This window comes from Mobula birostris, chromosome 4 (assembly GCF_030028105.1).
Source record: "Mobula birostris isolate sMobBir1 chromosome 4, sMobBir1.hap1, whole genome shotgun sequence".
Lineage (NCBI taxonomy): Eukaryota > Metazoa > Chordata > Chondrichthyes > Myliobatiformes > Myliobatidae > Mobula > Mobula birostris.
The window spans coordinates 97,202,853-97,228,247 of record NC_092373.1 but is presented as its reverse complement, the minus strand read 5'-3'; the positions used below and the strand labels follow the sequence as shown (position 1 = coordinate 97,228,247).

General features: G+C 41.7%; 1 protein-coding gene across 2 annotated transcripts in view; it reads left to right on the top strand.

The window, feature by feature from the left end:
• The window catches only part of ryk (receptor like tyrosine kinase), a 348,374-nt gene that overhangs the window by 222,999 nt on the left and 99,980 nt on the right, over positions 1-25,395 (top strand). For both annotated transcript variants that reach the window (XM_072255833.1, XM_072255834.1), the window contains exon 11: positions 18,960-19,029. In XM_072255833.1, the coding sequence (XP_072111934.1) occupies positions 18,960-19,029 (70 nt within the window). The remainder of the gene's footprint in view (positions 1-18,959; positions 19,030-25,395) is intronic.

Here is a 25,395-nt window from a genome sequence, read left to right as displayed (position 1 = left end):
TAAACCCAGGATCATCGGGCAGACATTCCTGTCCTTGTGACAGCCAAGCCAGGTCACAACATTGTAGCTGTATATACTGACCCATGCTATAAGTTTATTACCCTCTTTCTGATACTTCACACATTAAATAGCTGCATTTCAACCTGCCCAACTGTTTGCATTATTGTCCTTTCCTCTGCCTATCCTTTCTCACAGTCCCTCACAGGCTGCATCTGTCTTTACTCCAACATTTCTATCCTCTGACCTATCACACTAGCTTCCATCCCCCTGTCAAATTAATTTTTAAAAATTCCCCAAAAGATTTAGCAAACCTGCCCACAAGGATATTGATCACCGCTGAAGTTCAGGTGTAACATGCCCCTTTTGTACAAGTCATATCTTCCCCAGAAGAGATGCCAATGATCATCAAATTTGAAACCCTGTCCTGAGACCATTTCTTCAGTCACATGTTCATCTGTTGGATCGTCCTATTCTTTTTTAATTAATTTTTTAAATAAGTTTCTACAATGCAACAAAAAAACAGTAAAATAAAGAGGTTTATACAGTGCAAAACAAACATGTCAAATGTACAGTTCATAACAGTTAAGGAAAAGCACCCATAGTAGAATCATAAAAAGTTAGTTACCACCCCCCACCGCCACTACCCAACTCCAAGCCAACCTTACGATATATAGAAAAGTTGATCAGAACTTTTATCACCACAGAGCTGTATTTATAAAAAGAAGGTATATTGCCTACTACCTGAGAAAAAAAACCGTAAGTCTTAACCAAAAGAAGCTGGAAGTAAGGGATTTAAATGCAAAAGAAAAAAAAGGAGGGGAAAGAGGGAAAATCTAAACGGGAGTTATGAAAATATTCCAGAAAAGCTCCCCACACCTTTTGGAACTTCATGTCCGAGTTAAGAAGTGAATAATGAATCTTTTCAAGGTCTAAACAGGACATAATGTTCCTGAGCCATTGAGCATAAGTGGGTGCGGCAACATATAAGTCTGGCCAAAAGAGAGGCAAAAGACAATGTAGGACATTTAGTCGGACTCAGATGCGTGTCAACTTCTCCTGAGGTGCCGAAAAGAGTAATCAGAGGGTTTTTGAAGGTGAGCTTTATTTAGTCTGGGACGCTTGCCTTTCCAATAGATAGGACGAAATGATAGAATCTAACGACTCAAAAAAAGCTTTAGAAATAAAAATTGGTAAGGATTGAAATAAGTATAAAAATTTAGGAAGAATATACATTTTAACATTAGTTCGACCTATCAGAGACGTAGACAGGGGTGACCACAGTAAAAAACTCTGTTTTGTATGGTTTAAAAGATTAGTGAAATTTTCTCCAAAAAGACGCTTATAATTCCTTGTTACTGTAATGCCAAGGTAAATAAATTGATTATTTACTACTTAAAATAGTAGTATTAATGATAGTATTAATTCCAAAGAAGAAACATACAAATTAGCCAGAAAAAGCGGCTCACCTGAGGACTGGGAGAAATTCAGAGTCCAGCAGAGGAGGACAAAGGGCTTAATTAGGAAAGGGGAAAGAGATTATGAGAGAAAACTGGCAGGGAACATAAAAACTGACTGCAGAAGCTTTTATAGATATGTGTAAAGAAAAAGATTGGTTAAGACAAATGTAGGTCCCTTACAGACAGAAACAGGTGAATTGATTATGGGGAACAAGAACATGGTATACCAATTGAATAACTACTTTGGTTCTGTCTTCACTAAGGAGGACATAAATAATCTTCCAGAAATAGTAGGGGACAGAGGGTCCAGTGAGATGGAGGAACTGAGCGAAATACATGTTAGTAGGGAAGTGGTGTTAGGTAAATTGAAGGGATTGAAGGCAGATAAATCCCCAGGGCCAGATGGTCTGCATCCCAGGGTGCTTAAGGAAGTAGCCCAAGAAATAGTGGATGCATTAGTGATAATTTTTCAAAACTCGTTAGATTCTGGACTAGTTCCTGAGGATTGGAGGGTGGCTAATGTAACTCCACTTTTTAAAAAAGGAGGGAGAGAGAAACCGGGGAATTATAGACCGGTTGGCCTAACATCGGTGGTGGGGAAAATGCTAGAGTCAGTTGTTAAAGATGTGATAACAGCACATTTGGAAAGCTGTGAAATCATGTCTGACGAATCTCATAGAATTTTTTGAGCATGTAACTAGTGATAACCGACAGCCAACCAGAATAGGATCCCTTTATTCCCACTCTCTGTTTCCTGCCAATCAGCCAATGCTCTATCCACGTGTGTAACTTTTCCATAATTCCATGGGCTCTTGTTAAGTAGCCTCGTGTGGCACCTTGTCAAAGGCCTTCTGAAAATCCGAATATACAACATCCACTGCATCTCCCTTGTCTAGCCTACTGGTAATTTCCTCAAAAAATTGTAATAGGTTTGTGAGGCAGGATTTTCCTTTAAGGAATCCATGCTGAGTTCTGCCTATCTTGTCATATGCCTATAGGTACTCTGTAACCTCATCCTTGACAATCGACTCCAACAACTTCCCAACCACCGATGTCAAGCTAACAGGTCTATAATTTCCTTTTTGCTTCCTTGCCCCCTTCTTAAATAGTGGAGTGACATTTGCAATCTTCCAGTCCTCCGGAACCATGCCAGAATCTATCGACTTTTGAAAGATCATCGCTAATGCCTCCGCTATCTGCACAGCTACTTCCTTCAGAACACGCGGGTGCATTCCATCTACCTTTAGACTATTCAGACTATCCTTGTATGCCCTCTCCTTTGCTTTAACTTTGGCTTTGACTTCTCTTGTCAACCATGGTTGCATCCTTTTTCCATTCGAAAATTTATTCTTTTTTGGAATATACCTGTCTTGCACCTTCCTCACTTCTCGCATAAACTCCAGCCACTGCTGCTCTGCCGTCCTTCCCGCCAGTGTCCCTTTCCAGTCAACTTTGGCCAGTTCCTCTCTCATGCCACTGTAATTTCCTTTACTCCACTGAAATACCGACACATCAGATTTCGGCTTCTCTTTTTCAAATGTCACAGTGAACTCAATCATGTTATGATCACTGTCTCCTACGGGTTCCTTCACCTCAATCTCCCTAATCACCTCCGGTTCATTACACGATACCCAATCCAGTACAGCCGATCCCCTAGTGGGCTCAACAACAAGCTGTTCTAAAAAGCCATCTCACAGACATTCTACAAATTCTCTCTCTTGAGATCCAGTGCTGACCTGATTTTCCCAATCTACTCGCATGTTAAAATCCCCCACAATTATCATAACACTACCCTTCTGACAAACCTTTTCTATTTCCAGTTGTAATTTGTAGTCCACATCCCTGCAGCTAATTGGAGGCCTATAAATAACTGCCGTCAGGGTCCTTTTACCCCTGCTATTTCTTAGCTCAACCCATAAAGATTCTGCACCTTCCGAACCTATTTCACCTCTTTCTAATGATTTAATATCATTTCTTACCAATAAAGCCATGCCTCCCCCTCTGCCTACCTTCCTATCCTTCCGATACACCGTGTATCCTTGGACGTTCAGCTCCCAGAGACATGCATCCTTTAGCCAGGTCTCATTGATGGCCACAATATCATACCTGCCAATCTGTAGCTGTACGACAAGATCATCCACCTTATTCCTTATGCTGCGTGCATTTAAGTACAACACCTTAAGACCAGTATTTGATAGTTTTTGCTTTGATTTCACTGCAACTTTATTGCACTGCAACTCATCCCAATGGCTACAAATTTGCCCCATCACCTGCCTGTCTTTCCTGACATCTTTACTACTCACTATCTTAGATTTATTTCTGTTTTCCCCTACCTCCACTCTATCATTCCGGTTCCCATCCCCCTGCCAAATTAGTTTAAACCCTCCCTAACAGCTCTATTAAACTTTCCCGCCAGGATATTGGTTCCCTTCGGGTTCAGGTGTAACCTGTCCTTTTTGAACAGGTCATACTTCCCCAGAAGAGATCCCAATTATCCAAGAATCTGAAGCCCTGCCCCCTACACCAGTCTCTCAGCCACGCATTTATCTGCCTGATCCGACTATTCTTGCCCTCGCTAGCACGTGGCACAGTTAGCAATCCCGAGATTACTACCCTGGAGGTCCTGCTTCTCAGCTTCCTTCCTAACTCCTGGAAATCTCTCTTCAGGACCTCCTCCTTTGTCCTATCTATGTCACTGGTACCAACATGTACCAAGACAACTGACTGCTCACCCTCCCCCTTTAGAATATTCAGGACCCGATCCGGACATCCCGTACCCTGGCACCCGGGAGGCAACACACCATGCGGGTATCTCTGTCAGGCTCACAGAATCTCCTGTCTGTTCCCCTGACTATGGAATCCCCTACGACTACCGCATTTCTCTTCTCCCTCGTTCTCTCCTGCACAACAGTGCCAGGCTCAGTGCCAGAGACCCGGTCACCATGGGCGTCCCCTGTCAGGTCATCCAGAGCAAGCTATTTGTTGCTGAGGGGGACAGCCACAGGTGTGCTCTCCACTATCCGGGCATTTCCCTTCCCTCTCTTGACAGTGACCCAGTTTTCTGACCCCTGTAGCCTAGGGATGACTACCTCCCTGTAGTTCCTATCATCTCTTCACTTTCCCTGATAAGCAGTAGGTCATCGAGCTGCGGCTCCAGATCCCTAACACAGTCTCTGGGGAGCTGTAACTCAGTGCACCTGGCGCAGATGTGGCCATCAGGGAGGCTGGAGGTCTCCCAGGATTCCCACATCTGACACTCTGAACAAAGCACTAACCCTGCAGGCATGCTACCTAATTCTACAGGAACGAAACAGGAAAAATAAGTCTACTCACCCACTTACCTCGCCAAACAGACAAACTTTTTAAACCGTTAGCTGTGAGAGCCCTGCTGTTCCTGCCTGTCCGGGCCGATTCGCGAAAGGGGTTGGCGGGGCGGGGAGAAAAAAAGAGTTGGTGCCTCGCTCTCGCCTCTTCCCGTTTACTGCTGAAGCCCGTTGAAGCCAAAGCCCTACACTCTGCGCCCACTCACTCCGCTGCTCGCTCCGACAGCTGCCAGCTTTATAAGGTGGTCTCCTTTTTAAACTCTCCGCGCGGTTCTGTTGACGTCACGCGCCTGCGCAGTCTCGCCCTTCTTGCACTTGAAGAAGTTTTTTTAAAAAATTGCCTTCCTTCAGAATTCAGCTCCCACGACGCTCTGTAGTCCCGATCCAAAAAAATCTATGAAAAGAAACTATGAAAAAAAATTTATTGACTGAAGAAAGAAAGATCAGGGGAAAAAAACAGGAAAAAAAAAGTACTTTTCCACCAGTATGAGTAATCAAACTGAATCTGAGGGACTGGAAGTAACAGGGAGGCTATCAATAAATTTCTGAGCTTCTGTAGCCGAGTTAAACCACTTTTTGCCTCCACTAGTAAGATATATTCGGGGGCGAGCTGGAAATCGAAGGGAAGGCCTGGCGATTATATGGTTCTTTCATGACTCCTTTATACTCGGCTCGCAGACTCAGAACTTGGGGAGCATAGTCCTCGACAACACGAATTGATTGACCCTTATATTAACTTCCCTCTCTGACAGGCTCTTTAAGCAAGTGATCTTTGATCTGGTAACGATGAAAATGAATAATTATAAGGCGTGGCCTGTGCCCTGGCTCCGGCTTAGGTGCTAAAATACAATGAGCTCCGTCTATCTCGGGTGGGGTCGAACGTATATCGTTCCCAAAAATCTCACATAGCAAAGTGGGAAAAAATTCAGCAGGGGATCCACTTTCGATAGACTCTGGCAAGCCAAGAATATGTAGATTTTGACGTCTGCTCTGACTTTCTAGGTCGGTAACTTTGGATACGAGCTTGCTGTTATGATTTCTCAAGCTGGAAGAAACGTTTTCCAACCCTTTAAAACGGCGGTCTAAATCATCCGTGGCAAACTCGAGATGTGATAAACGTTGGGCGCGATCCTCCATTTTGGATTTAATTTGATCCAATTTTGATTCCAACGAACTGAAGGAAGACTTAAATTCAGTAATTATCTCCTGTCGATGCTGTTCTAATATCAAGATAATGTTTTCGCCCGAGAAGCCGGCCACTGGAACTTCTTTTTTCCCCGATTTAGTGGTCTTTGACGCCATTGTAAAACAGGTGTATTCGCAGGCAGGAGGGAAAATAAAAACAGTTTGGAGTGAAAAAAAGGGAGAGAAGGAGTGTGGAGAAAAGAAATAGAACGGAGCGATAGCTTTTAGCGACTAAACCATCGCCATCCCTTGACCAGAAGTCCGGATCATCCTATTCTTACCCTCACTAGCACATGGCACAGGCAGTAATACGGAGATTTTACCACTGTTAAGGGTCCTGCTTTTGAGCATCCTACCTTGCTGCCTATACTCTCTCTTCTGGACCTCGCCCCTCTTCCTAGTTTGCTGTGGGTACCATTATGTATCATAACTTTTATGTTATCTCCTCCAAGAGTATCCACTGCATTGTACTTGTTGAGTGGAGTGGCTACAGCGATACCCTGCACTGGCTGTTTTTCTCCTTTCCCTCTGCTGACGGTCATTTTGTTCTGCGCTGTAGTTGTAATGAACTTCTTTTATCTCCTATCAATCATGTCTTTAATCTCCTAAGTGATACAGAATTTAAGAAGCTGCAGCTTGATGAACTTCTTGCTGGTGTAATTATGGAGAAGGATAGATCTGTAATATGGAGGTAATTTTGGAGACTATAGTTATGTATAATTTTGTCTAATTATGGAGAAGGATAGGAGTGGTTATCAGGTTGAGATTGTAAATGGGAGAAAGTCCAATTTTGATGGCATCAGAAGGGATCTGGCAGGTGTGAATTCGGATAGGTTGTTTTCCTGCAAAGATGCTTGGTAAGTGGGAGGCCTTAGAAAGAGTGAAAAAGTTCAGAATTTGTGTTCCTTTTGGAATAAAATGCAAGGCTAATGGGTTTATGAAACCTTGCTTAACAAAGGATATTGTGGCCCCGGTAAAGGACCAGGAGGAGTGTTTCAGCTGTAGGCAATTAGGGTCAAATGAGACAATTGAATATAACAAATACAGAAAACACTTAAGAGAGAAATCAGGAGGGCTAAAGGAAGACATGAAGTTGCCTGAACAGATAAGGTGAAGGAGAATCCCAAAAACATCTACAGAAGAATTGAGAGCCAAAGGATATTAAAGTTCATAATTTGTCTTATTAAAGACCAGAATAGTCATCTATGTGTAACCTTCAGGTTCGGCCAGCAAGCTTTTTTCTAGGGGAAGACAGCCTCTGGCCCAGCAAAACTGAGATATCTCATTTGTGTGGATGCTACGTGATGTGTTGCCTGGTTACAAATCCGAACTGCAAAATATCAGACAGTACACCATATGCAATTAAACAATTGAACTTTATAAATCTTGATCTGACTATAAGATTAGTAAAGAAAATAAAAAGAAAAAGGGCCCATTTTAATGTAACAGTCTAATGTGCACGTTGGAGCTCATGGAATCGTCCATTCATTCCCCATCGACCTTCTGCAAGCGTTGCTGACTGTCAGACCCTCACTCTGAGTCCACCCTGTCCACTGGTCTACCAACTCTTTTCATTCGCATCTTCGTCTCTTGCCGACAAAAGACTGCAAAATCCCTGCTCGCAGCCTCACAAAGAACAACAACCTCTCTTTGGATAGCGCACATTCCAAAGCCCCTGTTATCTCTAGTCATTTCTGCTACAAGGAAACCATTACCTTAGCAGTGAAACATTACTGGGAGGCTATTACATTAGCAGTGAAATCTTACAGCGCGTTACATATGCATGGAGCCAAAAAAGATGGTGGAAGCATCTGCATGTAGGCAGGAAACAGAACTTAGTGTCTGTAGAACTGAGGCAAAAGTGTAGTGAGGTCATGGATTGTATCCATACTATAAAAGACGAGGTGCTTGCTGTTTTGAGACGAATTAGGGTGGATAAAGCACCAGGGTATGACAAGGTATCCCATCGGACTCTTTGGAGGCTACTGCAGAAACTGTAAGAGAGATTTTAAACATCCTTAGCCAAGGGTGAGGTGCTGGATGACAGGAGTACAGCTAATTTGTTCCATAGTTCAAGAAAGGCTGTAAGAATAAGCTTGTGGGCCTGACGTCAGTCATGCATGAATTAAGGGAGAGTATTCTAAGGGATCAGATACATAACTACTTGGGTCAGCCGTATTGACTGTCTCTGCCCTCGTACGAATTCTTCAGTCACTCCTTCATCTGTCATATCATCCTATTCTTGTCCTCACTAGTGCATGGCACAGGTAGTAATACAGAGATTACCACTCTTGAGGTCCTGCATCCTACCTAGCTCCCTATATTTTCTGTTCAGGACCTCATCCCTTTTTCTAGCTCTGCTTTTGGTACCAATATCTACCACAACATCTAGCCTGATAAGGGATAGTCAACGTGGCAGCCATATCTAATCGTTCTTACATAATTTATCCGAGAGGTTACCAAGAAGATTGATGAAGGGAAGGTGGTGAACGTTGTCTACGTGGGCTTGAGAAAGACAAATTTCCGCATGAGAAGCTGGTTCTGAAGGTTAAATTCCTTGGAATTCAGGGTGAATTCAGCGTTGGCTTATCGATAGATGCCAGAGAATAGTAAGTAGTAGACGGTTGTTTCTCTGATTGGAGATCTGTCACTAGTGGCGTGCCACATTAATGTGTGCAATAGAACAAAGAGACCTGGTATTAAGATCCATAATTCCTTGGAAGGTAAATAGGGTCATAAGGAGAACTTTTGGAGTTTTGGCACAGAGCATTTGGCACATTGGCCTTCATAAATCTGGACATTAAGTACAGGAGTTGGCATGTTATGTTGAACTTGTCTTGACATTGGTGCGACTGAATTTGGAGTATTGTGTGCAGATCTGGCCATCTACTTACAAGAAAGACATCAATAAGTTTAAATGAGTGCAGAGAAAATTTGTATGATATTGCTGGACCAGGGAAAGGGACTTTATTTCCTGGAGTGTAGGATGATTGGAGGAAACCTTATCAAGGTATACAAAATTATGATAGGATGAACACGTGCAGTAGTGAGACCCACCATTTTTCCCCTCGTGGTGGGTGAGACTCTATGCCTCATGGGGCATATTTTCAGGGTGATAGTTTTAAGGGAAATCTGAGAGGGATCTACTTCATTTGGAGGGTGGTGCAAGTGTGGAAATGAGCTGGGAGCAGAAGTGGTAGCTGCAGGTTCAATTGTAACATATAAGTTGGGATGGGTACATATATGTGAGAGATATGGAGGACTAGTCTGGGTGCAGGCGGGTAGGACTAGGCAGAAAACTAAGCTAGTATGGACTAGGTGGGGCTAAAGAACGTTTATTTGCTGCAGTGCTCTGTGACTAAAATTTCTCTGTACATCAAAACAGAACATGATTTATATGTTAAACTTTGATTTATGTAAGTGCTCCTATGAGTGTTCCACTTTCAGATTAGGTTTTCCATTACACCTGTGCAGCCCCCTTGGTGGAGCAGTTTTATATCCTTTCCTGAGGAAGGATATGTAATAGATTTGAACTGCTCCTTCTCTGAAGTTGTGATTATGCCGTGGGAACTTTGTACTTTCCAGACATTTCCGCCAGATCCAGCTATTAGAATTGCAGGAAGTTGGAGGAAAAACACTTATTTTTATTCAATCCTGCCAAGAGCACTTCAGCTTAAATATTTTAAGCCATTTATTCCATGGTTGGTCACAAGGCATATAGGACAACTAATGAGGTGCTATTACGGGATGTCAGAAGGTACTTGGGGCTAAGGTTGTCTGTTTTAAAGAATGCTGTATTAGAGAATTGACGGAAACAGTAATTAACATTGTAAACAGATCTTGGCGATGTGTTGAATGTTATATCATGAATGCAGTGGCTTCCTGGTCTCCAGTGTCAGAAATGAAATTGATAGAGGATGTGGAGAGCACAAAGATGGCAAGTTTGTAATGTCTCCAATGTTGTTTGTTGTACAGAGCTAGTATTATGGTGATCCAGCTGTGGCATTTGCTTAAGCTGCAATGCCAGGCTTCTGAGAGGAAAGTTCTATTCAAAAGGTTCAAAGGAACATCTAAACAAGCCTGATTCATTTTGGAAACAAGTCCTGTGGACTGATGAAGTTAAAATAGAACTTTTTGGCCACAATGAGCAAAGGTATGTTTGGAGAAAAAAGGGTGCAGAATTTTATGAGAAGAACCCCTCTCCAACTGTTAAGCACGGGAGTGGATTGATCATGCTTTGGGCTTGTGTTACAGTCAGTGCCATGGTGAACATTTACTGGTAGAGGGAAGAATGAATTCAATGAAATACCAGCAAATTCTGGAAGTAAACATCACACCATCTGTAAAAAAGCCGAAGACGAAAAGAGGATGGCTTCTACAACAGGATAATGAACCTAAACACACCTCAAAATCCACAATGGACTACCTCAAGAGGCTTAAGCTGAAGGTTTTGCCATGGCCCTCTCAGTCCCCTGACCTAAGCATCATAGAGAATCTGTGGATAGACCTCAAAAGAGCAGTGCATGCAAGACTGCCCAAGAATCTCACAGAACTAGAAGCCTTTTGCAAGGAAGACTGGGCAAAAATCCCCTAAACAAGAATTGAAAGACTCTTAACTGGCTACAAAAGGCGTTCACAAGCTGTGATACTTGCCAAAGGGTGTGTTACTAAGTACTGACCATGCAGGGTGCCCAAACTTTTGCTTTAGGCCCTTTTCCTTTTTTGTTATTTTGAAACTGTAAAAGATGGAAATAAATGTTTTTTTGCTTAAAACATTAAAGGAATGTGTCATCTTTAACTTTATGCCTTTTATAGGTCAATTTATCTTTTGCTCGCTTAGCTATTCACAGTAACAGAACTTTTGACCGGGGTGCCCGAACTTTTGACCAGGGGTGCCCAAACTTTTGCATGCCACTGTAGGTTGATTCATGAGTTGCATGGGATCCAGGGCAAGTTTGGATTCAGATCTGGCAGGTATGCAAGTGGGAAAAGGTGGTTAAAAAAAAAAGGTTCTTACCCGTTAGGCTTGATCCACCATTCAGTAAAATCAGGGCTGATCTGGCTATGGGTTCAGAATTCTTAATTCCCATACTATGCAAATATCAATGTAACTGTATTGTAAATACATTTAATGAGATAATTTCTACTGCTTCCTTGGGCAGAGAATTCCCCAGATTCATTACACTCTGGGAAGACCAGTTCTTTTTCATTTCCATTTTAAATACATTCACCCATATCTTAAGGCTATGCCCCCTTTTTACCCTGCTTTACTTTTATCTATCCTTTTGATAATTTAGCGTTTAAATAAGATTCCCACCCACCACCTTATTTTCTGAAGCCGTGCAAGTATATTTCAAGGGATGTCAACCTCTCCTCATAGGCCTTCATCTCCAGAATCAACCTGGTGGACTTCCTCTGCACCATGTCCAAAGCAAATATATCTTTTATCAGGTAAAGAGACCATAACTGCATGCATTACTCCAGGTACAGCCTCACCAGTACCCTCTACAATTGTAACATAACTTCTGTGCTCTGAAGTTCAACCCCTCTAGTAATGGAGACTAACATTCCATTTTCCTTCTTGATAGCCTGTTGCAGCTGCAAACCATCAACACTCCCAAGCCTAATTGTACAACAGCTAGCTACAGTCTTTCGCCATCTTCATTTAACCTCATCTTCCAATTTTCTGTCCAAAGTGAATGAGCTTGTATTTACCAACTGTTGCCTATTTGGCTGTAGTCACTCCACGTCCTCAGCACAATTTGCTTTTCCATTTTATTTAGTGTCAACACATCTTAAATACACTCCACTTAGTTCCCCCCTTCCAAATCATTAATGTACATGTTGAACAGTTGCAGGCCCAGCATCGACCCCATTCACCACAGTTTTAGATTTGTACATCAAGATCCCTCTGTTCTGTATAATCTCTTGGGCTCTACCATTTATCATTGTGTTCCACACATAGTGATCTCCCAAGTACAAAATGTCACATGGATCAAGATGAAATTCCATCTAATATAACACCCTATCTAGCTTACTATGCAAGCTGTATCATTCTGTAGCATGTAATCATCAACTCCACCAGGAGTTCTTATGCCATCTTCAAACTTACTTATCATTGCCTTTTCCAGTTCTTAACGTTTATAATAGCAGGACTCCTAGTACCAATCCTGTGAGTTACAAAGTTTCAATCAGAGAAACAACCCTTCATTATTCCCTTTTAACAAGTCAGTTTTGCATCCAGTTTGTCAACTAGCCTTGGATCCCATGTGTTGTTAAACATAGAAACATAGAAAATAGGTGCAGGAGTAGGCCATTCGGCCCTTCGAGCCTGCACCGCCATTTATTACGATCATGGCTGATCATCCAACTCAGAACCCCGCCCCAGCCTTCCCTCCATACCCCTGACCCCCGTAGCCACAACTTCCTCTTAAATATAGCCAATGAACTGGCCTCAACTGTTTCCTGTGGCAGAGAATTCCACAGATTCACCACTCTCTGTGTGAAGAAGTTTTCCCTAATCTCGGTCCTAAAAGGCTTCCCCTCTATCCTCAAACTGTGACCCCTCGTTCTGGACTTCCCCAACATCGGGAACAATCTTCCTGCATCTAGCCTGTCCAATCCCTTTAGGATCTTATACGTTTCAATCAGATCCCCCCTCAATCTTCTAAATTCCAGCGAGTACAAGCCCAGTTCATCCAGTCTTTCTTCATATGAAAGTCCTGCCATCCCAGGAATCAATCTGGTGAACCTTCTCTGTACTCCCTCTAATGGCAAGGATGTCTTTCCTCAGATTAGGGGACCAAAACTGCACACAATACTCCAGGTGTGGTCTCACCAAGGCCTTGTACAACTGCAGTAGTACCTCCCTGCTCCTGTACTCAAATCCTCTTGCTATAAATGCCAGCATACCATTCGCCTTTTTCACCGCCTGCTGTACCTGCATGCCCACTTTCAATGACTGGTGTATAATGACACCCAGGTCTCGTTGCACCTCCCCTTTTCCTAATCGGTCACCATTCAGATAATAATCTGTTTTCCTATTTTTGCCACCAAAGTGGATAACTTCACATTTATCCACATTAAATTGCATCTGCCATGAATTTGCCCACTCACCCAACCTATCCAAGTCACCCTGCATCCTCTTAGCATCCTCCTCACAGCTAACACTGCCACCCAGCTTCGTGTCATCCGCAAACTTGGAGATGCTGCATTTAATTCCCTCATCCAAGTCATTAATATATATTGTAAACAACTGGGGTCCCAGCACTGAGCCTTGCGGTACCCCACTAGTCACCGCCTGCCATTCTGAAAAGGTCCCGTTTATTCCCACTCTTTGCTTCCTGTCTGCTAACCAACTCTCCACCCACACCAATACCTTACCCGCAATACCGTGTGCTTTAAGTTTGCACACTAATCTCCTGTGTGGGACCTTGTCGAAAGCCTTCTGAAAATCCAAATATACCACATCCACTGGTTCTCCCCTATCCACTCTGCTAGTTACATCCTCAAAAAATTCTATGAGATTCGTCAGACATGATTTTCCTTTCACAAATCCATGCTGACTTTGTCCGATCATTTCACCGCTTTCCAAATGTGCTGTTATCACATCCTTGATAACTGACTCCAGCAGTTTCCCCACCACCGACGTTAGGCTAACCGGTCTATAATTCCCCGGTTTCTCTCTCCCTCCTTTTTTAAAAAGCGGAGTTACATTAGCCACCCTCCAATCCTCAGGAACTAGTCCAGGATCTAACGAGTTTTGAAAAATTATCACTAATGCATCCACTATTTCTTGAGCTTTGGGATCAGTCTTTTACCACTATAATCCCTTCGCCTTAACATTCATGGTTCATGCTGTACCCTTATGGACTTTCAAGGGCCTTACTAAAGTTCCCATAAACCACATCAACTGTACTACCCTCAATATATTTAGTTGGTTCTTCAAAAGATTCAATTGAACTATTCAGCCAGGTTCTCTCACCAACAAATCCAAGTCAAGTCCAGAAAGCTTCATCGTCACTGTTACAGCATTTGTAGCTGGCAGCTCATGAGCCACTGAAAATTGCAACTGTACCTGACAGATGGGCATAGTAGGTTGTTGGAGACTGCTATTTTTGTCTATGCAGCTCTGTTCAACAAGTATTGAATATATGCAGAGGAGGATGAGCAAAAAAAAAACAGCATAGTTGGGGGATAGTTCTCTGAATTTGATTTTCATGGATGTATCGTTATTATAAAACAGAATTAATTAGTGAATAATACTTGTCAATATACCAAAATGTTTTGGCGAACATTCATGGGATAAGTTGAATCCTGATATTTATTCTGTAAATTTAATTATTATAGTAAATTTTATAATGACACAAGAATTTTTCATCACCCACAATCTTGTCCACTAAGTGGCACTTTAATTTCTATTACACTTTTATATTCATTTCAAAAGGAAGAATACATTGTCTTCATTACCAGTTTAACTTGAACTTGCAAGGTATGAAGATTTTTGTGATCTGAAAAGAATAGAAATGCTTGCAATGAATTTGTGAAATCAGGACTGTTTCAAAAGTTGGAGTTCATAATTTGTTCTATTACAGTTCATTTTGGAGTAGCAACAACATATTTTAATCATCAGTTCATTATCTAGTTTCCCTTTGTGAACAATGCTCAAGACCTTTTCACCAAACACAATTTGTGGATTGAGCTGTATGGTTATTGTTGGCACACACTTCATTACTAAATAGACAAGAGTTGTTTTAGGAGTAAATTTGTTGCCCGCTGCACTTTCTGTTTATTGACTCATTCGTGCAACATAAGGATGGGAAAGGAAATGAGAATGAGATGTTATCAAAATAAAGGATGCTGCAAATGTGAAATACAACAGTGCTGGAAATACTAATAAGGTAAAGGAACATGTAGTACAATTAAAAAGGAGACTTTTGAAATATGCTTGCTCAGATAAGAGCTAAATTGATAAGTTGCAGGCAAGTTAGGCGTAAGGGATCAGCTGCAACCCATGACTTGAAGATTTATGATATATTTATTTATATATGATATGTCAATGTTTTAAATATAATCCTGAGTCCTGAAGCCTCTGACCCTAGGCTTGTTTTTCCTGGGGGTGAGGTTGTCCTTATTAAGATACAGGTTGAAACTCACTAGTTCAGCATTCTGTTACTACAGATCTGTACTGATGAACTAATTCTAACAAAGATGTAAAATTAGCTACAATCTATTCTAATCTGTCATTAATTAATCAGTGCAACTTTAGCAATCTATGCAATTGATGTTTTCAACTTACATATACTTTGAATTACAGATAGTTCTCTTAATCCTCCAGCATTCATTTCCCACAGCTGTCCCACCATAGTTATAAAGAACAATTCTGCACAGGGAATCGTGTACGTGGTCTGGATTTTTTGTAGTCTGGCGCTAGTTGGGTCCCAAAGGTGCTAGTCTAGAGAGTTTCAAACTGAATATAAAATTATGAGATGCATAAATAGGTAGATAGTCAGCATCTTTCTCCTACTTTGGGGGTACCTAAAACTAGAGGGCATTGGTTTAATAGAGGAGGATTAGTGAGGAACAAAAGTGGAATTTCCTTCCAGAAGAGACGGATAAAATTGCAAAATTTAAGAAGCATCTACATTGGCACTTGAATAGCCAAGAAATAAAAGTATAGAGACCTAATGTGAGCAAATGGGCTTAGTGTAGGTAACTACACAAGGCAGCTTGGACATAATGGGCAAATGGCCCCACACTTTGCTGTAGCACCTATGACTAAATTGAAGAGGCCTACAGGTCCAGAGTAGGTGAGGCATTCAAAGAAATTTGGAATTGATACCTTGAAGAGAATTGATGATGACTTTGTGAGAATAGATACACAGCTTCTCAACTCCCAAAATTCCATTGATTCTAGAATGTTTCTCATATAATACCAGCAGCACAGTAAGGGCTGGCATTTTTTTATTAAAGCAATGACTATAGTGCTGAAGGCTTTTATATTTTTGAGGTAGTTTGGAGCAGAAAACACTCAGGCCCTGCTTAATGCTGAGGATGTGTTCCGCACTATGTAAATCAATGCTATGCGGGGACGTTATAACATTACATAAATGGGCATGTGTGCCTGACTTTTTAAAAAATCAACCCCAAGATTATGATACATTATTTTATGTATACACAATAATTCGTGGAGTAACAAACACACAAATAGGCCTAACCTGTTCATCAGTGAAGCAGCAATACATCGCAGCAGCAGTGGTGGTGGTTACATCTTAGAGGTGGGACCAGGCTAAGTTTCCCCTCATGAAGCGGTTCTCGGTAGCAGGAAATCATGTTGATTCTCTTTGCCTTATTGCTTCATTCCCTGTCAGGGTCATTATCGATGATCCTGGTCCATGATGTCTGTGATCATGGTGATGCTCATGCTGAGAATTTTGTGAGATTTCTTGCTGGTGTTTCCTCTTCTCCATCCGTGTCCTCAGATTCACCCAGTATGTGTTGCTCTGCCAATTCTTGAAGCTCTTTGTTATTAAGGCTGTCACCATGAGAATGCAGTAACTCTTCAACATCAGCATCATTAACATCCTCTAATCCCGCTTCATTGGACAGTTCAATAATGTTTTGGATGACTGGTTCCTCCTGAAATCCTAGGATGTCATTGCATGCTTCTGCCCATAGCTTCTTCCACACTCCGTTCATGCAGTTTGAAGTTACTTCATCCCAAGCTGCTCTGATTGTCTACAGATTCCATAACTTTGTAGTTTTTCCAAAATTGCGTGATGGATTGTTTGTCTTGACTTTTTGTTTCCTCTACAAATTGTCAATGTATCTTCTTGATTAAAATTGAAGTTGCTTCTTGCCTTTTCCATTATTATTAGCTGGCTTAGTGGCATGTTTCATTGTGTTTGGTTATCCACCCATATATTTAGTATATTTTTCATTTTTTTCAAGTTTGAACAAGTCATCTTCAGTGATAATAACATTAAGATTGTCATTGCAGAAGCTTTTTTCTTGTCTGCATTTTTTATAATTGTGCTGATCACCAACGTAGCCAATTTTAAAGAGGCACCAACATCATCTTGATGCTCACCAGCTTCCAAATGATGTATCACTTGCAGTTTCACATCCAATCTAATGCTTTTCCTGGACATCTTAGATGTACTACCCTCACTGGAAGTTGCAGACGGTTTTCCAGACATTATGGGTGAAAAAAATGGAATAAATTGTCGAGAGAGCAAGAATGTTTACACACATGGGGGAGGCAGAGAGTGAAATAATATGTGATTGGCTGTGAGTGGCTGAGAGCATATGTAAAGCACTCTCATTGGCTGATTAAATGTTTACTGTAATGGTGACTGCTCTTTAGAAGTTTTCAGTGTTGTTTAGAATGAATTTTTGTCATTTTATAAAATTTCAATAAAGGCTTGAGGAACTGTGTTGTAACAAATCAGCATTATGTAGGGTCTGAGTGTAGTGGTAGCCAACCAATTAATGTGATTTATTTGAAATTTCACAAGGCCTTTCTTACAGTGCCACACAAAATTAGAGGGTCTAATACTGGGAGTTAATATGCTGCTGTAGATGAATAGTTTACAAAGGGTTATAACTAATAGGATGCCACTGGGTTCAATTCTAGGACTGACTGCATTTGTGCCACTTTAGTCACACCACATGAGCGACTCCCATTATTTTGTACAGACTTGTCTTTCTCTGCAATTTGAAACATGCTGCACTGGGTTTTTCACTTTTCCATCTCTGGTGAAAGGTCTTCGACCTGAAAACTAGCTCTTGTTCCAATTTCCGGTAATTCTCTCCCCCTCCCTTCCCCCATCCCAGTTTCACTCTGCCCCCTCCCCCAGCTGCCTATCACCTCCCTCATGGTTCCGCCTCCTTCTACTACCCATTGTGCTTTCCCCTGTTCCTTCTTCACCTTTCCTGCCTGTCTCCTCCCTGCTTCCCCTCCCCCACCCCTTTATCTTTCCCCTTACTGGTTTTTCACCTGGAACCTTCCAGCCTTCTCCTTCCCACCCTCCCCCCACCTTCTTTATACGGCCTCTGCCTCTTCCCTCTTCAGTCCTGACAAAGGGTTCCGGCCTGAAACGTTGACTGATCGTTTCGACAGATGCTGCCCAACCTGCTGAGTTCCTCCAGCATGTTGTGAGTGTTGCTTTGACCCCAGCGTCTGCAAATTATTTTGTGTTCTTGTTCCCTCTCCTACCTGACGTGCTATATTCTTCCGGGCTCAATAAGTTAGATGAAAGGATGATGTTTCCCCTTGATAATTCTTCCCATGGTTGGCTAATTTAGAAAGTCAGAAGATACGGGATCCAGGGAAACTTGGCTGTGTGGACACAGAATTGGCTTGCTTATAGAAGGCAGAGAGTGGTTATGGATACAGCTTTTCTGCTTGGAGTGCAGAGTGGTGTTCTTTAGGGGTCTTTTCTGGGATTCCTGTTCTTTGTGAGCTTTTTCAAATGAGGATGAGGAAGTAGAATGGTGGGGTAGTAAGTCTGCAGATGACACGAAGGTTGGTGGAGTTGTGGATAGTGGGCATGGTTGTCATGGGTTACAACAGGATATTGACAGGATGCAGAGCGAGGGTATGAAGTGACATACAGAGTTCAACTCAGAAAAGAGTGAAGTGATTCACTTTGGAAGGTTGAATTTGAAGGCTGAGTACGGGGTTAATGGCAGTGTGGAGGAACAGAGGGATCTTGGGTTTGTCTGTAGATCCCTCAAAGTTGCCACGCATTTGATGAGGCTGTTAAGAAGTCACTTGGTCTTCATTAGTTAGGGAATTGAGTTCAAGGTAATATTGGAGGTTCAAAAAAGCCTGGTTTGACCACCCCTGGAATAGTGTGTTCTTTTGTAGTCACCTCTGGCACACTAGGCTATAGTTCTAAAACTTGGTGATTTCACTTTGTTCAGTAGTAATAGTTTTATGTCCAATAAGAAGATTTATGCAAGTGCAATAATTTATTTTTTCTTTTCATAGACCATGCTTCAGAAGTTCAAATAACTATGATGTTGACAGAGAGCTGCAAACTGCGAGGACTTCATCACAGGTAAAAGAAACAACTGTCATCTTTAGAACACAGAACATAAATCAGTACAGGATAGTACAAGCTTTTCAGGATGTTGTGCCGACCCTTTGACCTGCTCCAAGGTCAACCTAATCATTCCCTCCTGCAGTCTTCCATTTTGTATCATCACATCCTGTCTAAGAGTCCCTTAACTGGCACCAATATATCTGCTTCTACCATCACTCCTGCAGCTTGTTCCATGCATCTATCACTCTGTGTTAAAAGAAACACTAGCTCTTAAATCCCTCCTGTACTTCCCTCTAAACACCTCCAATGCTAGCACATAATTTCTTAAATAAGGGGCCCAAAACAGCTCACATTATTCCAAGTGCCTCCTGAACAATGCCTTATAAAGCCTCAGCATTATATCCTTGCTTTCATCATGTTAAAATGAATGCTAACATTGCATTTGCCTTCCTCACCATCGACTCATCCTGCTAGTTAACCTTCAGGGAATCCTGCATGAAGAATCCCACAAGAGGACTCCCAAGTTTCTTTGCACCCCTGACTTCTGAATTTGCTCCCCGTTCAAAAAATAATCTATGCCTTTATTCTTTCTATCAAAATGCATGGCCATACAGTTCCCTCCACTGTATTCCACCTGCCACTTCTTTGCCCATTCCCCTGTTTCTAAGTCCTTTTGCAGATTCACTGCCTCTTGACCTATCTCTGTATCTTTCCGTAAACTTTGCTACAATCTTCCAATTCCATCACCCAAATCATTGATATATAATGCAAGAAGAAGCAGTCTCAATACCAACCCCTGCGGAACAACACTAGTCACTGGCAGCCAACCAGAAAAAGCCCTCTTTATTCCCACTCTTTGCCTCCTACCAGTCAACCAATCTTTTATCCATGCTAGTATCTTTCCTGTAATACAATGGGCTGTTATCTTGTTTAGCAGCCTCATGGGCGGCACCTTGTCAAAGGCTTTCTGAAAAACCAAGTAAACAACATCCACTAATTTTCCTTTGTCCATCCTGCCTGTTATTTCCTCAAAAAATTCTGATAGGTTTGTTAGGCAAGATTTTCCTTGAAGGAAACCATGCTGACTTGGGCCTATTTTTTCAATGTGTCTCTAAGTACAGAGAAACAGCATCCTTAATAATGGACTCCTGTATCTTTCTTTTCACTGAAGTCAGATTAACTGGCCTATAGTCTCTTGTCTTTTCCCTCCTCCCTTCTGAAAGAGCAGAGTGTCATTTGTAATTTTCCAGTCATTTATTTGTCTCCCCTTACAAACTCATCAGCATCATTTTCCAGCAGTCTGATATCTACTGTCACCTGTCTTTTATTATATATATAAAAAGCATTTAACCATATAACAATTACAGCACAGAAACAGGCCATCTCGGCCCTTCTAGTCAGTGCTGATTGTTATCCTCTTTAACATTATTGGCTAGCTTGCCTTCATGTTTTATCCTTTCTCTCCTTATGCTCTTTTAGTTGCCTTCTGTAAGTTTTTAAAATTTTCCTTATCCTCTAGCTGCCCACCAGTGTTTACTATATAGCACACCCTCTCTTTTCCTTTAATGCTGTCTTTTACTTCCCTTGTCAGCCACTTTTGCCTCATCCTGCCTTTAGAATACCATAAGGCCATAAGACATCGGAGCAGAATCAGGCCACTTGCCCCGTCAAGTCCTCTGCCATTTCATTATGCCTGATATTTCTCCCTCTCAACATCATTTTGTCTTCTCTCCATAACCTTTCACATCTTGACTAATCAAGAGCCTATCTTGACATGACCCACCCAGCCAACAGACTTTTCATCCCTCTTCCCTCCGGGAGAAGGCTCAGGAGCTTGAAGACTCGTACAGCCAGATTTGGGAACAGCTTCTTTCCAACTATGATAAGACTGCTGAACAGATCCTAACCTGGATCTGGGCCGTACCCTCCAAATATCCGGACCAGCCTCTTGGTTTTTTTTGCACTATTTTACTTTTCTATTTTCTATTTATGATTTATAATTTAAATTTTTAATATTTACTATCGATTTGTAATCCAGGGAGTGCAAAGCACAGAATCAAATATTGCTGTGATGATTGTATGCTCTAGTATCAATTGTTAGGCGACAATAAAGTAGTCTTAAAGTAAACTCTTAATTTAAAGTCTGTCTACTTCTGTCTTAAATGCATACAATGACTTGGCCTCCACAGCTGCCTTTGGCAAAGAGTTCCACAGATTCACCACTTTTTAGCGAAAGAAATTCTCTTTATCCTGAATTTAAAGTTTCCCTCTCAAACTGTAGGGCAAATTCTATCATATTATGATCACTGACTGCTATAGGTTCCTTTACCTTAAGCTTCCTAATCAAATCTGGTTCATTAAACAACACCTATTCCAGAATTGCCTTTTGCCTAGTGGGCTCAACTCCAAGCTGCTCTAAAAAAGCCATCTGTTTGACATTCTAAAAATTCTTTCTTGGGATACAGCACCAACCTGATTTTACCAATCTACCTGCATATTGAAATCCCTCATGACTATTTTAACATTGCCTGTTTTGCATGCCTTTCTATCTCCTGTTATAAATATTACCCCACATCCTGGCTGGTGTTCAGAGGCCTGTACATAACACCCATCAGGATCTTAACTTAGTTTCTTAAATGCAGTTTTTTAACTTCACCGACAAGGATTGTACATCTTCCAATCCATGTGTCCCCCTCTTTCTAAGGAGTTGATTTCAGTTTTTACCAACAGAGCCATCCCACCTACTTCACCGACCTGCCTGTCCTTTTATACTTTATTGTCGCCAAGCAACTGATACTAGAATGTACAATCATCACAGCGATATTTGATGCTGCGCTTCCCACTCCCTGGATTACAAATATTAAATATTAAAATATTAAAAATAGTAAAAATTAGTAAACATTAAAAATTTAAATTATAAATCATAAATAGAAAATAGAAAAATGGAAAGTAAGGTCGTGCAAAAAAACCAAGAGACAGGTCTGGATATTTGGAGGGTACGGCCCAGATCCGGGTCAGGATCCGTTCAGCAGTCTTATCACAGTTGGAAGGAAGCTGTTCCCAAATCTGGCTGTATGCGTCTTCAAGCTCCTGAGCCTTCTCCTGGAGGGAAGAGGGACGAAAAGTATGTTGGCTGGGTTGGTCGTGTCCTTCATTATCCTGGCAGCACTGGTCCAACAGCATTCATTTCAAAAGGACTAGAATATAAAAGCAAGGATGTAATGTTGAAACTTTGTAAAGCATTGGTAAGGCCTCAGTTGGAGTATTGTGAACAGTTTTGGGACTTTTAGAAAGGATGAGCTGAAACTGGAGAGGCTTAAAAGGAGGTTCAGGATTGAATAGCTTGTCATATGAGTAGTGTCTGCTGGCTCTGGGCTCCTATTCACTGGAATTCAAAAGAATGAGGGGTGACCTCATTAAAATCTATCAAATAGGGAAAGGCTTTAATAGAGTGGATGTGGAGACTTTTAGAACAGAGATGAGGAGGAAATTCTTTAGCTAGAGTGGTGGATCTGTGGAATTCATTGCCACAGGCAGCTGTGGAGACCAAGTCTTTATGTATATTTAAGGGAGAGGTTCATAGATTCTTGATTGGTCAGGGCTTGAAGGAATACGGGGAGAAGACAGGAGATGGGCTTAGGAGGAAAATTGGATCAGCCATGATAAAATGGTGGAGCAGACTCAATGGGCCAAATGGCCTAATTCTGCTCCTGTATCTTATGGTCTTAATATTGTCTACCTTATTCTGTATACTGTGCATTCAAATATAACACCCTCAGTCCTGCATACATCACCCTTTTCAATTTTACCCCCATGTTACTGCAAGTTGAATTTTTTTCCTCTTCAATACTTTTTGTCCTTTATTTATTCTGGAGTCTGGAACAGAGATGAGCATGAATTTCTTCAGCTAAATGGCAGTGCATCTGTGGAATTCATTGCCAAAGGCAGCTATGGTATCAAACAATCAAATATATTTAAAGCAGAGGTTCTTGATTAATCAAAGGATATGGAGAGTAGGCAGGTGAATGGGGTTGAAAGGGAAAATAAATCAGCCATGATCAAATGGTAGGGTAGACTCAATGAGTCAAGTGCCTAGTTCTGCTCCTATGTTTTTTGGTCTTTTTGTGGCACCTTAACAAACACTTGGCAATCCAAATATACAACAAGCACCTGTTCTCATTACAGTAGTATCTTCAAAAGACTTCTGTAAGTTTGTCGCACTGGAAATACTCTTCCTGAATCCATGCTCTGTCTGCTTGATGCAACCATTTCTAATCAGATGTTTCACTGTTACTTCCATAACAATAGCTTCAAGTGGTTTCCTAACTACACACGTTAAGTTAATTGGCCTGTATTTTCCCTACATCCTTTTTCGAATAGTGGTATGACATTCACTGTCTTCCGGTCTGCTGGGGACTGCCCAGAATCGAGAGAATTTTGGTATATTATATAAGTGCCTTGTTTCATTTCTTTCAGTGCGTTGAAAAGTATTCCATCAGGACCAGAGGACTTATCCACTTTTAGGTTAACTAGATTGACCAGCACTACCGTTTTAGTGATAGCAATTACATTAAGGTGCTCACCTTCCATCGCATCAGTAACCTTCTCTCTTGAACATGTTAGGCATGACCTCCACTGTGAAGACTAACACAAAACAGACATTCAAAGCCTCGGCCATTTCTACATCACCCAACGGTAGCCCCTCCTTGTTTTTTAAGGGACGTACACTCAATGGCATTAATGCAAATATCTGATCAGCCAATCATATGGTAGCAACTCAATGCATGAAAGCATGCAGACATAGTCAGAAGGTTCAGTTGCTGTCCAGTCCAAACATCAGAATGGGGAAGAAATGTGGTCTAAGTGACTTTGACTGTGGAGTGATTGTTGGTGCTAGATGGGATGGTTTCAGTATCTCAGAAGCTGCTGATCTTCTCGGATTTCACACAAAACAGTCTTTGGAGTTTATCAGTATTGTACAAGAAACACAAAACATCAGAGAATGGCAGTTCTGTGGACGTGAACAGCATGTTGAAAGAAAGGTCAGAGGAGGGTGGCCAGACGGGTTTAAAATGATAAGAAGGCAACAGTGACTCAAATAACTACATGTTAACCAAGAGCATCTCTGAACACACAGCACGTCGAACAGCAGCAGAAGACCACGTACTCAGTGGCCGTTTATTAGGTACCGGAGGTATCTCAGAAAGTGGCAACTGTATTCACTTTTTATCTGTCTCCCCTTTCTTAATTGCTTGCTTTGTGGTTTTTTTGTTGCTTTTTAAATGTTTTCCAATCTTCCAGTTTCCTACTGGGAGATTAGACCATAAGATATAGGAGCAGAAGTAGGCCATTCGGCCCATCAAGTCTGCTCCGCCATTCAATCATTGGCTGATCCACTTCATCCAGTCATCCCCACTGCCCTGCTTTCACCCCATACCCTAATCAAGAACCTATCTATCTCTGTCTTAAATACACCCAATGACTTGGCCTCCACAGCCACTTGTGGCAACAAATTCCACAGGTTTACCACTCTCTGACTAAAGTAATTTCTCTGCATCTCAGTTCTAAAAGGACATCCTTCAATCCTGAAATCGTGCCCTCTTGTCTTAGAACCCCCGACCATGGGAAATAGCTTTGCCATATCTAATCTGTTCAGGCCTTTTAACATTTGGAATGTTTCTGTGAGATTTCCCCTCATTCTCCTGAACTCCAGGGAATACAGCCCAAGAGCTGCCAGACGTTCCTCATACGGTAACCCTCTCATTCCTGGAATCATTCTTGTAAATCTTCTCTGAACCCTCTCCAATGTCAGTATACCCTTTCTAAGAGGAATAGATAGAGTGGACAGCCAGCGCCTCTTCCCCAGGGCACCACTGCGCAATACAAGATGACATGGCTTTAAGGTAGTGGTCGCTGACCGGTCGATCTTTGAGACTTTCCCAGTAGATCCCAAAAAAATGAAAAGTAAGTACACAAATACTGTTGTAATGTGAGCATTATAAAAATAAGTAATACTAATTAGGAAAATGGTAATATCGCAATACTTCAGCTACTGAAAGCTGTTTGTAAAGAGAGATTGTTTCCGGGTTGTGGGGTTTTAGTTCCATTCTTTCTGCCCAGTGCACATGTGTGTATAGCTTCCCCCGCCATGCACTGCGGTTTCAGAGTAGCTTGTGCTGTATCAAAGTGACCAATTAGATTAGATAAGAGTACAGACTGTCATCAATATATGGCACTCGCTCGTGATATCCTGCAAGGCGGAGGCTCCACGAAAGAAGGTGAAAATGTACAAATTCCATCCAGAATGGGAAGAGGAATTTCTATTTACCTTGGTGAAAGATAAGTGTGTATGTATGTTGTGCCACCAAACACAAGCACTGA